We start from the raw sequence: 12,676 nt of genomic DNA, 5'->3' as shown, positions 1-12,676 counted from the left end.
AGTCTTGAGCCCACTGCTGCAACATCAATTTAGGAAGCCTACTCTGTATATGGTATACTGCTAGGTGGTTATACAGTGAATGAATGAATGAATGAAGGAAGGATTTATTAAGCGCATATTCCTGCCCGGAGGTGTCCTGGAGCTGAAGAGACATGATGGTTAAGATTCTGGGGTCCTAGTTATGGGCAGTGATAATCCATAAAGAAAACACACCTATTACTGTACGAAAGCCACATGTTCAGAGATTGTATGAAAACTGATAGTGATGGAGCGGTTCCAGTTCCACGGGTAGGCTGCACAAAGTCCAAGGGTTCCCCAAAAGTGTACCGGGCTCAAGGTAAAACCCAAAGTGCTCCATCAGGGGTAGTGTGGGCGAGCAGCCTTAGGCCTAACAGAGGAGTGTAACACTTTTATTGCACAACAGTGATCCATAATGCACACACGACTCTAGAAGTAGATTCATCGCAATTTTAGAAAAAGTTTTGTTTGTTCTTTATTTTAAGACCAAGATCTTTGCAATAAGTTAAGTATGTTTTTAATAAAAATACTTTTCACTTTCAAAAGTAAACACTTTCTGCAATTTCTGAACAGTTCAAGGTTATCCTAATAATGAAAATAGTAATGCGGTGAACAAGTAGGTTCACACCTTACAGTACAAGTCTTCAGGACCAAAGGTCAACAAGCGAGTACCAAACAAGCACCACCAGCGGCAAGATACAAGAGGAAAAAAACCGAGGTCTGTCCAATGCGCTTCAATGGAGACTGGGGGTGCTCGGAGCTACGCTACTTGCAGGTAAGCAAATCAGTTGCATGGGCCAAGCTTTGGTGGTTAGGTCAAGTTCAGCGGGGGCACAAAGCAGCACCATATATACACCACCAGCACAGGGGTGGCCGGTGCAGGGTGCAAATTCAGAATCAGGCGCCCAATGCTTTTCAATGGAGATTCTGCTTTCAACAAATAGCCTGCAATTGTCGCACTAGAGGTTGCAGAAGGGAGATCAAGGACAGCAGAGGTAAGGAGAGATGTAGGGGTCATAGGAGCACCATAGATTCAGCTCATTAAGGTCCAGAGACGACGGGTGCCTTTGAACATCTACATATGACAGTCGGTTGCGATCAGGGGGAGGCTCTCGATTCAGGCTGCAGGCGTCGCCGTGGATTCCATGTTTGATTGGTTCAGATGCTCCGTCCATCACCACCCCCTTTTGTACCGCTTTGGCCGCCATAAGTGTGGCAGGGTATGTGCAGACGTGAGTCCCTTGCTCACTTTGCCACTGGATTCAAGCAAGCCGGGCTGAAGACGGCTGGAATGCCAGAAACCGGTCCTCGGAAGCTTGTTTCCGGTCCAGGGAAGGCATGGTTTGGCAGTTCGGGCTGGACTGTTCCCATGAGGCACAGAGTCAGACTGATTTGCATATAGCCATGTCTGAACTGGGGTGGCAGAGTGGGCTAAAGAACGGTGATGGATCAAACCCAGATCTTTTGACTGGGTGTTCGTGTTTGTTTGGTTCAGATGCTCGGTCCATCACCACCCCCTTGTGTACCTCTCTGGCTTCCCTGGCACTTACAACATTAAGGAACAGACCCCAATATTGTAGGGGCATATCTGCTCATGCAGATATGTCCACACCTGGGATATAGTGCACCCTGCCTTAGGCAATGCTAGCGGGTAAGGCAGACAGATAGTGTGCCATGTCGAATTTGGCATTTTGTCTGCACAAGACCATGCATGTTGCTGTGGCAGTCTGCATTGCCTAGGTGAGGGGTCCCTAAGGGACCCTCTTCAGTCAAAATGCCCTTGGTACCCAGGTACCTTTTAATAGGGACTTAAAGGGGCCTGAAGAGCCTATTGGGGAATAGTTTTTAGGGAAGAAGCACTGGCACAGGGGACCTGACGTGCAGGGACCCTGTGCACTACAATCGAAAACACATCAATGTCCAGGAAAAAAGTGGGGGCCTAACCATGTCAAAAGAGGCACTTTCACAACAGAGCAACTCAAACAATGCACAAAACATTTCAAGAGGCGATCCACACCATCACACTTGGTAGACTGAATGACTTCGAAGTTACCAAAGTGGAAATTATAGATAAGAATAAGGGGTCATTCATCACTCAAGGCATTAAAGAATGATTCCAAAATCATACACTTTAAAGATAATTTTAGCCTGAAGAAGCAAAAGACCACACACGCACATGCTCCTACCTCAACGTCGAACTCCAGTTCACCGGGCTCGCGAATGCGGTTGGGATCAGAGCAGGGTTTAGCACGCGGCAGTTTTCGTGGGAACTCTGCAAAGAAAAAGAAAAAGGACAAAGCTATCAGTAAAGGAAATGTTAGACATGCCATACAGTACAAAAAACAACTTTGAGGTGGGATTCTGAGACATTTTGGAGTTGAAAAGAGGCTGAATACTTAGTTTTCGTAGGATGACCGGTATTTTGAAAACGTTGGCCCTGAACAGCTGTTTCTGTAACATTTGTCATTTACAGGATTTAAGTTTGGGAATGGGGGACGAACCTCCTTGGTCCCTCCATAACCCCTTCTAGTACGACTGTTTAGCCGTGCCCATTCCCAATATTCAGAGGACTTTTCCTAATGTGTCTCATCACCTCCCACAGAGAGTCCTGCCTGCGTCAGCTTTTTTTTTTTTTTAAATATTGTTTTTATTGGCATTTAAAAAATTAACTTCGGTACAATCTGTAGATTTTCACATCAACAGCAGGATCACACTTTGGAGTGGATATAGTCATCATGATCTATGGCATTCTTTGGCATTTAAGCAAAACAATAATCATTCCTTGAAAGTCCATCCCCAACAGACAACATTCCCTTGGGTAATTGCCGCCCCTCTGTTTGGCCACTGGTACCGACATGTTCCTCCTGTGTCAAGGGGCCCTGTGGGGAGTAGTTGTGTCCATTGTCCGCACTATCGTTCTCTCACGATTATGCCCTATATGTATCTGTATATATGTCGTAATATAAAACTAAAGAAAACAAGTTTAAGGCATCTGCGAAACAATAGATATCAAACTAAAACGTATTAATCTACCGGGGGTCCTCTGCCTGCAAGTTTGTCACCTTATTTCTTATTCTTAGGTCATGGTGAGTGGCTCATCTAGTGGGCCGGGGGCTCCAGGGGGAGGGAGAAGTAGCCCAGGGAGAAGGCGGGCCAGGTGGAGGGGCGGAGAGAGGGACCATCCGGGGCGTCCCTATGGTATTGTGAGCTTGATCTTATCCCTGCAATGGGGTCTCTCCGCCCCTTCAGCTTCTTTTTGAGAATCTGGTTATTGGTAGGAGACCGTGTGGCAGCAAAGACGCACAGAATGTAGAGGAATGCATCTCCGGGGGGGGGAGCTGTGGAATAAGAGAATGAAGGTTCATACTAGAAAGCGATCTCTTCAGGCTCATTCTGCACACATCTGATCACCATGTGGTTAGCAGGTTCATTCTGAACTTAGGCAAGAACAAAAAACACTTCGGATAGGACAATCTCTACATACTTGGAAGCTTCTTCCTTGGGGAGGGGACCTTCTTCTCCTTCCGTGGTGTCTCGTCGATTTGAAGGTCCTCCTCAGAATCCAGGTCAATGCCATCCACAAAGCAGGCGCTATGCTGAAGGAGCTTGGCCTTGTGCGAGTGCTTGGTCTTTTGGCGCTTCGAAGAAATGAGGGTCCTCTTATTACTGAAAGCGAAAAATAAAGGAAGTGAAACTTTCCTCCCTAGGCAGCAACAACTACAGACCCATCCCTTGCCCTCCGCACAATCCACAACGAGTACACTTATTAATTTGTATTTATAGAATTTATAAAGAGAGTTCCATCACCAATTGGTATCCTGGTGCTGCCTCTAAAATGATTAAGATCACAAGAGCATGAATGAGGTAAAAGCCCCCGACAGAGCACAAAAAGTAAAAATGAGTGCATTAGAAGGTTGATAACAAAGCCTAGACTCAGAATTACTTAGGAAAGAGCCGGGTCCTAAGAGCGTTCCTGAGCTGCAACATACGGTTAAGGACCTTAATGAAAGAGAAAGTGAAGTCCCTAAAGGATAACGAACATCAATGTGATACCCAGGGTCGTCCTCTGGAACAATTTGATTACCAGAACAGCCATGGCTAAATGCTGCAATTCAGCAGATGAGGGTACCTTGGGCACAGCTGATTTCCTGACCTCCTATTGGGCTTACCAACTAGGGTTCATCAATGACTGCCGGAACAAACCCAGCCAATGCGCCCAATTAATTTCCTCTATGGGGTGTGTGGGCCCCTTCGGCCACCAATGCAGTGATTGTGGCATGGGAGGTATCCCTCAACATGGTTAGTATAATAAAAAGGCAATGGAGACCCCCCCCCCTCTTTTTTGGGATGGAACGTTTTAGTTGTGGCACTAGAGGGGTTCCGTGAAGTAGGACGCAGCTGGTGGATGTAAGGAAGTGGGTTTCTGTTGCAGTAACCCCCCCCACTTTTTGCCTGATACCTGATGCACTTTTTCTTGGTGTGCCCTGGGTCCCTGCCAATCAGGTATCCAGGGCCTGTGTTTCTTCCCTAAAAACTGTACTAGAGGCTAAACCCAATTGGCATCTCTGGCCACATGTCAGCCCCTGGTAAATGGTAACCTAGGTAGCCAGGGCATTGTGACCAGAGAAGACCCCTGAGGGCTGCAGCACTTATTGTGCCACCCTTAGGGGCCCTGTGCCCTGACACACACATACTGTCTTTGCAGGCTGACTGTCCTGGTGCAGAACTAAACAAGGAGTCGACATGGCACACATCCCTGTGTGCCATGCCCACAAACCCACTGCCCTGGCATACAACAGCCACCCCTCTAGCTGGGTGCCCTATGCCCCTACAGTACCCAGGGCCATTCCTGGGCCCTGTAAGTGCAGGGATGCCATTAAGAGTATATGGTGCTGGGAGGTTGTCATTACGAACTCCACAGCACCATAATGGCTCCACTGAAGACTGACAAGTTTGATATCAAACTTCTTAGCGCATTAAACCCACACCGATGCCAGTGTGGGATTTAATGTAAAATGCACTACAGAGGGAATCTTAGAGATGCCCCCTAAAACCTAACCTACAATCCGCGTCTGGTCTGAGAGGCTGCCACACAGCAGACATGTTGTTGGACCCTTGGGTGGAGAGCCCCCGCTCTCCTGGGCCTGCAACAATGCACATCCTGGGCGAGGTGCTAGGTCTCCTCCCCCAGGATGGGCAGAGGGAAGCTTCAAAAGGCATGCAGCCTTTGTGAGCTTCTCCGGGCCACTTGCTGTACTCAGCAACTGGCCACCACCAGTTCGGACCCCCACTCTGGCGAGAAATCCTACGAGAGGAAAGGGGGTGTGCCAGCCTGTGCCTACTCCACCCCTCAGTTGGGAGAGGCAAGGTGAAGCACAACTCTGTGTGTACAACAATTGCTTTACACTGTCCTCTGATACTGCCTTACTGCTCGACCAAGCTACCACTAGAGAGTAAGATTATATCTAACTTTAGCCTCAGCAAAACCTCTGGGGACTGTGGACTCTGTGCACACTGTACTTTACTTTGGTCCAGTATATACAGAGTCACTTTCTTACAGTGGGTCTACGCTAGAAGCAGTTATCTCACATACATAATTAGATCACATCCTTTGAAGACCAACATGAAGAATGTGGCTTCCCCCAATCCAAGTCCTTTCAATATCTACATCTCCACCATGCACCGTCTCCTGACTGAACTCTTTAATTCCTGGGGTTCAATCTTTTAAAGCAAGCCATACAGGTCCAGCCTTTCCAGACAAGAACATATACCTTAAATATAGACCTTAACTAAACGCGCTACGTGCTCCAAATGTCTTTGGCGCCCACCGGGGAGGCAGGTCTTGGCTCAAAGGAAGATGCAAATTAACAGTTGGCACCGACAGCCCTAAAGGACATTGATGTCTCTTCGACTCACAGTCAACTGAACTATCTTCAATATATGTATACTTCACCAGAGCAAGACTGGACAACGGGAAGAGACTTTTCCACTCCCTTTGTCTGATATGTCAGACAGAAGAGATGCACTTTCTCCACATGCTATGAAGCTGAAGGTTCATTAACGGATTTTGGGAGGCAGTGGGAAGTGTTCTGTTGGACATTATAGGTTACTCAAGTGCTCCAACTCCCTCGCAAGCACTTCAACACTTTTAATGACCTAGATGGTTACAACTGAGCATTTGTGGGTTTGGGTACCGCCATTACAGAGAAGGATGTAGCCTAACAATAGAGGGGCGGAACAGCTCAGAGTTACTCCAAGAGGAAAGCAGACGTGCAGGAAAATTCCTGAAACGGCCCATATACTAAGCTCATGGTGGATAGGCTGAAATATTGGGCTTAAATGAAACCCCTTTTTGTCATGGGCACAAAAACAATTACCTGGCTGTATCCATCTGCCACTGTGATCTATAAACGTATAACTGAGGACTACTATCTGTAAAAAGATTAATAAATGCCACAGTTATGTAGTTGCTCAACTTTTATGGTTAATATAAAAAAAAGTAGGTCAAATCACCTCCTGAAGAACAGACTGTTACGCTTTTTAGGTCTCGCCTGTCGATGCGCATGCGCATCGAGCAAGCGAGAGTATTGGGACTTATCCACTTTTTATCCACACTGCAAGGAATCGTGGCGATTCCTTGCAGTGCCCGTGACTTTTAAGCTCAATGCGCATGCGCATTGAGCTTAAAAGCGCGTGCACGTCCGTCTTGGTTTACCCGCTCCGCCCCCTCCCCTTCCCGCCGTGTCGCATTTCTCCTCCCCCCTCCCCTCTCTTCCCTCCGTCTTGTTTGGTTGTCCCTCGTAATGGACGTGGCACGCCAACACCTCCCAGAGCGAGGCTTCCTCCTTCTGTCCCGGCATTGAGCCCAAGCAACATTTGACAGAGAACCATCTGTGAGTCCCGTCGCCCTCCGTCTCTTTCACCAGATGGTTAGTGCAGCGATGCCCGTAGTCCCCAACTCACCATGGCCGACAGCGAAAAACTAGACAACCAGCGCGTCAAGAATTTTAAGCAGTTTCTTTCCCTCCACCCACGAGATCGGCTGCGCGTCCTTATCTATTTCCGCCCTGAGCACCTCGCACATAGCTTGACTAATGCCGGCTCGTGCGATTTGATCCTGGCTGCCGATTATTTCCAGTAAGTGTCCCCCCTCCTGGGTTCCTCCATCCCGCTGATCTAACACTCCCTTTAATACACTGGCGCGTCCCGCGGTTTTCCCATCGTAGGGCCTCCTTGACCCATTTTCTTACTTTTCCCTCCTGTGGATTTCCACCCTGCTATTCCAATATGGAGCGCTCCTCTCTAACACGCTGCCCCATCCCGTTGACTCCCTTGCTGTAGGACATTCATGCCGCTTCTCTGAACCGATCCAGAGCGAACCCTCCTTTCCCTGCTGCTCTCCGCGTCTGACGCCCTACTATGGTGCTCATTTCCGCACTTCCCACCGTGACTCTGTGGACCTTCAGAGCCTTGCCATGCTTCCTTCCCTCATTGCTGCACCTCCCGTCACGACTATGTGGACTCTCCTTCAGAGTCCTGCTATGCTTCCTTCAACCTTCTGCATCGCTGCACTGCCTCTCAAGCTTCCCGTCCCGCTCCTGATCCTCGCACTCGCAGTAGTGTCTTCCATAGTGATCTGACTCGCGCAAACATTACAGCCTGACACGCGGGTTGACCACCGCATTCCTTGCGCCCTGGCCCTGCAACCCCCCTCTTGACCACCACTAGACATAGCACTTTGCAGCATACCACACTTGCACACACCATTGATTTATCTTCCGTCTCTAACTCACAGGCAGCATACCCAAGCTCCTTTGCGATGGATTGACCCTTCGCTAATCACCCTGTTCAACTAGCTATGAATATCTTATAACATACTTTAGTCACCTCTACACTTCGACCCCCTCACCCATTCCCCTTAACCTGTGTTCATTCCATGCATAGGTTTCCTTGGGACATCCTGTGTCCTGGTGGACGGAGCCCGGCCTCGACTCTTGAGTAAGTCCACTACTGCCCATGCAAGGGCATCTCAAGCTCACCTTTCTCTTCTATGATCCTAGGCACATGGGTGTGTGTCCCCTCAAACAGGCAGTTTAGTGACAGCGGGGGGAGGGGTGGACACCCTAAATAATAAAAAGCACCTGCCCCCTCCTGCACTACTCTTTAATGTCTACCAAGGGGGAGCTGTCAGGAAACACGCAGGGGGGCGAGAGCTATTATAAAAGCCAGTACCATTTACAATGCCAATAACTCAAACAAGTGTAAATGCAATAGATTTTTTTATATGATGCGTTTACGGCTGAAGCGCGAATGTTGTACTTTTCTAAAACTCTATGCAGGCTTTGGAATTTTCAGACCTGTAGCCACGTATAGTGTGTCTTTGGCAAAACTTCATTTCATTCTAATTCAAGATATGTTACGAAGTTTCTCTTCCCTCACTCACCCTCACTCACCCTCACCCTCACTCACCCACACTCACTCTCAAACCCTCACCCTCACTCACCCTCACCCTCACTCACTCTCAAACCCTCACCCTCACTCACCCTCACCCTCACCCTCCCTCAACGCCTCACCCTCACTCACCCTCAACCCCTCACCCTCACTCACCCTCACTTACCCTCAACCCCTCACTCACCCTCACTCTCAGTCACCCTCACTCACCCTCAACCCCTCAGCATCACACTCACCCTCACCCTCACTCACCCTCAACCCCTCACCTACCCTCACCCTCACTCACCCTCAACCCCTCACCCTCACCCACCCTCACTCACCCTCACCCTCACTCACCCTCACTCACCCTCAACCCCTCACTCACCCTCAACCCCTCACTCACCCTCAACCCCTCACTCACCCTCACCCACCCTCACCCACCCTCACCCACCCTCAACCCCTCACCCTCACACAGTGCAATAGGTCTCGGAGCATTTGAGTTAGAGCTTTTAGAATTGTTTATGGCTTTTTTTTATTTGTAATTCTTTAGCATTGGCTACAGGAAACAAAAATGCTAAAGATTTACAAAAAAAACCCATAAACAATTCTAAAAGCACTAACTCTAATGCTGCGAGACCTATTGCATTTCCAATGCTTGTTCCACATGTTGCCTGGAAGTAGGTACATTGCAGTCTCCGCTATATACCTGGCTGAAGACCCCTAACTTGGACAAAACTGGTCCTAGGCTGCTTTTCCTTCGGTTCAAAGGAGGACCTGGCCTGGCGTTCGGGCTGGGCTGTTCCCAGTAGGAGCTGGATCAAGACTGATCTGCATATGGCTAGGTCCAAACGGAGGTGGCATTTGGGCAAAAAACAATGGACTGGGATACAGACTGAGTAGTTACCAGTAACTGAGCTTAATTCAAGAACTGCATCAATCACTTTTTGTATACTTCACTAGAAGTGGCATTTCTAAAGTAATAATTTAAACATTAAAGAGGACCTTAAATTACAATTCAAACGAGTGAAAGAAATATTTTTCTAGCCGCCAACTTTCTAAATGTAGCATTTAATAAATGTAATAATACAGATCAATGATTGCCAAGGCCGCCGCTGGCTATGCTGCATTGCAAACCACTTTGGGAAATGTTCCACTGCAAGGACAAACAACATTAAAGTCGGCACATCCTACTTTGAAATATCGGAATCCTGTCTTTATGGGAACGAAGGCCTAGATATGTGCGACTTCATATTTAAAAGGAAGGTTTATGCCTATCAAAAGGGGTATTTTGACAAGTCAAATTTGCAGCTTAACCACATCGCTGCTGTGGTTATTTTTCCCCTGTGCTGGAAATGGGAATTCTCATGTATTCATGACGAGCTCAGCTCGTCATCAGCACAGCTCAACTGAGCCTCATGACGAGCTCAGCTAGTCATGAGCATGGAAGGGGTTAAAACAAACACAAGTAGGTTACCTATGCACAGCTCCTAGGTTTCAACTCTTCACGTATAACTAACCCAGTGCCCTTACCCTACCTCCATCGCAGCAGCCGTATCTTAAAAGAGGACACTGGTGGTTCACACTCGCAGCCCAATTTATATGACATTTCTGGAGGTGCGACTTCTTTAGGGCGACTCGCCTATAAAGAAGGTCCAAAAACTAGGAAATCCATTGCAAAAAATCATGGCGTGCTAAATGGGGGAAACCCATTCTTAACACCCCTCAAAAGATGAGAGCAGTTGGCCTAATGGCTAGGGCGGATGACCTCGAATCTGGGGAACTGGATTTGAGTCTCGGCATTGACGCAAAACCTCCTGTCATTCTAAATGGATTACCTAATCTCCTGTGCCTAACAAAAATGAATGTGTCCTCATGTAACACAACTGGTGTTATCTAAAGCGCTCCGATACCCAATACCTTCAGGTCAAGTTTGCGCTATATAAAGCTCCGTACAATAAAAAGATTAAAAGTTACAAAACATTTTTCAACCCCAGTTGTCGCGCAGCAGAGGCTCTTTGCAAAAGCTAACTGGCCATATTTCAGTTACTTATTGCTGTATTTGGGTGTTAAACTAGTACGGATTAGGTGAAATATTTGCAAGACAGTGTTACCATGAGTAAAAATCATAAAAGAAAGCAATACCATCACAAAATATGTTGCATTATTCTGCACAATTTGCCTTTTCTTGCCTCATAATTTACTCAACCCTCCCGCATAATTTGGTCCTCCCCAGCCTCATAATTCCAGTGGCCCTGAACAAGACCATCATCTGGGCTCCACTTACCCAACAGACTTGCCATTAGAAAGAACAAGCTTCAGCCGGCTCTCGGCCAAGCTGGGATCCAGGTCAAAGTTGTCGTCTATGCCTTCCAGGAGAGAGCTGGGGAGGTCGTACTGTAAAGAGCAGAGAAACTCCAGTAAGAGGGCACTCGAGAGCTGCACGTGACCACTACTCATCAGTAGGACTAAAAGTGAACACAGGGGTCAGAATCCAACAATCTAGAGCAGGGGAATGTGAGAATCTGGAGCAGCAAACCAATCATCAATGCTTTTCAGACAGTGTGCTGTGGGGGCGGGGGGGGGGACAGCAGAAGGACTATGTTACTTACCCTATAAGCATCGGTTCGTGGCACATAATGCTGTAGGTTCATAAGCTCTGCATACTCCTACCATCTAGTGTTGGGCTCTCAGTTGTGCAAGTTATTTTTCTTCAAAGAAATCTTTCGAGCCTGGAGACAGAGTGTCTCCTCCTCTCAATGATACTGCGCATGGACAGGCTATTTTGTTAGATTGTTTCCCGCAGGCAGGTGAGAAGGAAGTGTAAGAAGAGTAAGAATAAGGATTTAAATGCATGAGAGAAGTATGGAACGTAACTATCCGGGGAGGCCGTATCTGAATCTACAGCACTACATGCCGTGAACAGATGCTTCTAGGGTAAGTAGCATAATCCGTTCACTGGAATGCATGGTTGTAGATACACATGCTCTGTAACGCAGTCCCTCCTTACAAGCTATGGCTAGCCTGTGGGAGTTGCAGTACTTTGAAAATGGGTACGTAGCACTGGCTGACCTACACCGGCTTGTTGGCGAGCTAAAGCTACAAGGATCATGGTGAGAAGTTTGCCTGAGTTTCTGAACTAGAAAGGGAATGAGGGAAAGGTGGAAATGCGTAGGCGAATATCCCGGCGCAACATATCCATAGTGCGTTGCCCTTGGATAGTAGGTGTGGGTACCTGGAGGCGAAGTCTGAGCATTTTTTGGACTATGGCGAACAGGTTGATCAGGGGAAACCCCAACTTTTAAAAGTAAGACAGGCGGACTTGTGGGTGGAGTTCCCATCCGTGGGTCTGTTGGGACGTCCTGCTGAGCAGGTCTGAAAGATTGCGGTCCATCCATGGCAGATACTCTGACAACAGATGAATGTGATGGCGACGATCCCAGAGAGGTGTGACAGCTGAGAGGACTGTGTCCTCCCCTGCTTTTGTAGATAGTACATGGCTGTCATATTGTCCATCCGGAATAGGACAACCTTGTGGGATAGATAAGGAAGGAAAGCTTCCAGAACAAAGAAGATCACTTGAAGCTTCAGGTCGCTGATGTGCCGAGATCCCAAAGACATTGTATTGTCAAGTCTTGCAAGTGGGCACCCCAACCAGTCTCTGAACCGTCTGTTGTAAGAGTGATGTGAGGTACAGGGTGTAAGAAAGGAGGCCCTTTCAACAGATTGTTGGAGTTCCACCATTCCAGAGAAAGGTGAGTGTGGCGGTCTATCAACACTAGAAACTCGAGGGGACCCTGTAATTGAGACCACTGGCGAGACAGACGTTGCTGTAGTGGGCCCATGTGTAGTCTTGCGTGGGAAACTATGGAAATGCAAGACGCCATCGTTCCCAGGACAGTCCGAACTGCAAATGTTTTGTTTCGCTGGAATTGAGGTAGAATTATTTGAATATTTAATATTCGAGCGGGATTGGGGTACGCTAAACACTACTGTGTGTTAAGGATTGCTCCTAAGAATATTTGAAGTTGAAAAGGCTGAATGTAAGATTTGGGGACATGGATGGTGAACCCTAAATTGTGGAGCAGATCCACGGTCAACTGAACGTGTTGTTGGCACTGCTGGAGTGTGCCGGCTTTGATGAGCCAATCGTCCAGGTATGGGAACACATGAACGTTTGGTCGTCGTAGATGTGCTGAGACCATTGCCAAGCACTTCGTGAAAACTTGGG

The 12,676-nt window shown here is 47.8% G+C and overlaps 1 protein-coding gene across 1 annotated transcript in view; it reads right to left on the bottom strand.

Moving 5' to 3' along the window:
* PHF8 (PHD finger protein 8) overlaps positions 1 to 12,676 on the bottom strand; it is a 102,479-nt gene that overhangs the window by 42,919 nt on the left and 46,884 nt on the right. The window contains exons 13-15 of the mRNA XM_086940171.1: positions 10,733 to 10,842; positions 3,503 to 3,684; positions 2,205 to 2,290 (exon numbers count right to left, since the gene is read on the bottom strand). Of these exons, the coding sequence (XP_086796297.1) occupies positions 2,205 to 2,290; positions 3,503 to 3,684; positions 10,733 to 10,842 (378 nt within the window). The remainder of the gene's footprint in view (positions 1 to 2,204; positions 2,291 to 3,502; positions 3,685 to 10,732; positions 10,843 to 12,676) is intronic.

This window comes from Lissotriton vulgaris, chromosome 10 (genome assembly GCF_964263255.1).
Source record: "Lissotriton vulgaris chromosome 10, aLisVul1.2, whole genome shotgun sequence".
Lineage (NCBI taxonomy): Eukaryota > Metazoa > Chordata > Amphibia > Caudata > Salamandridae > Lissotriton > Lissotriton vulgaris.
The sequence above is the reverse complement of the archived record's forward strand: the minus strand, read 5'-3'. Positions and strand labels throughout refer to the sequence as shown.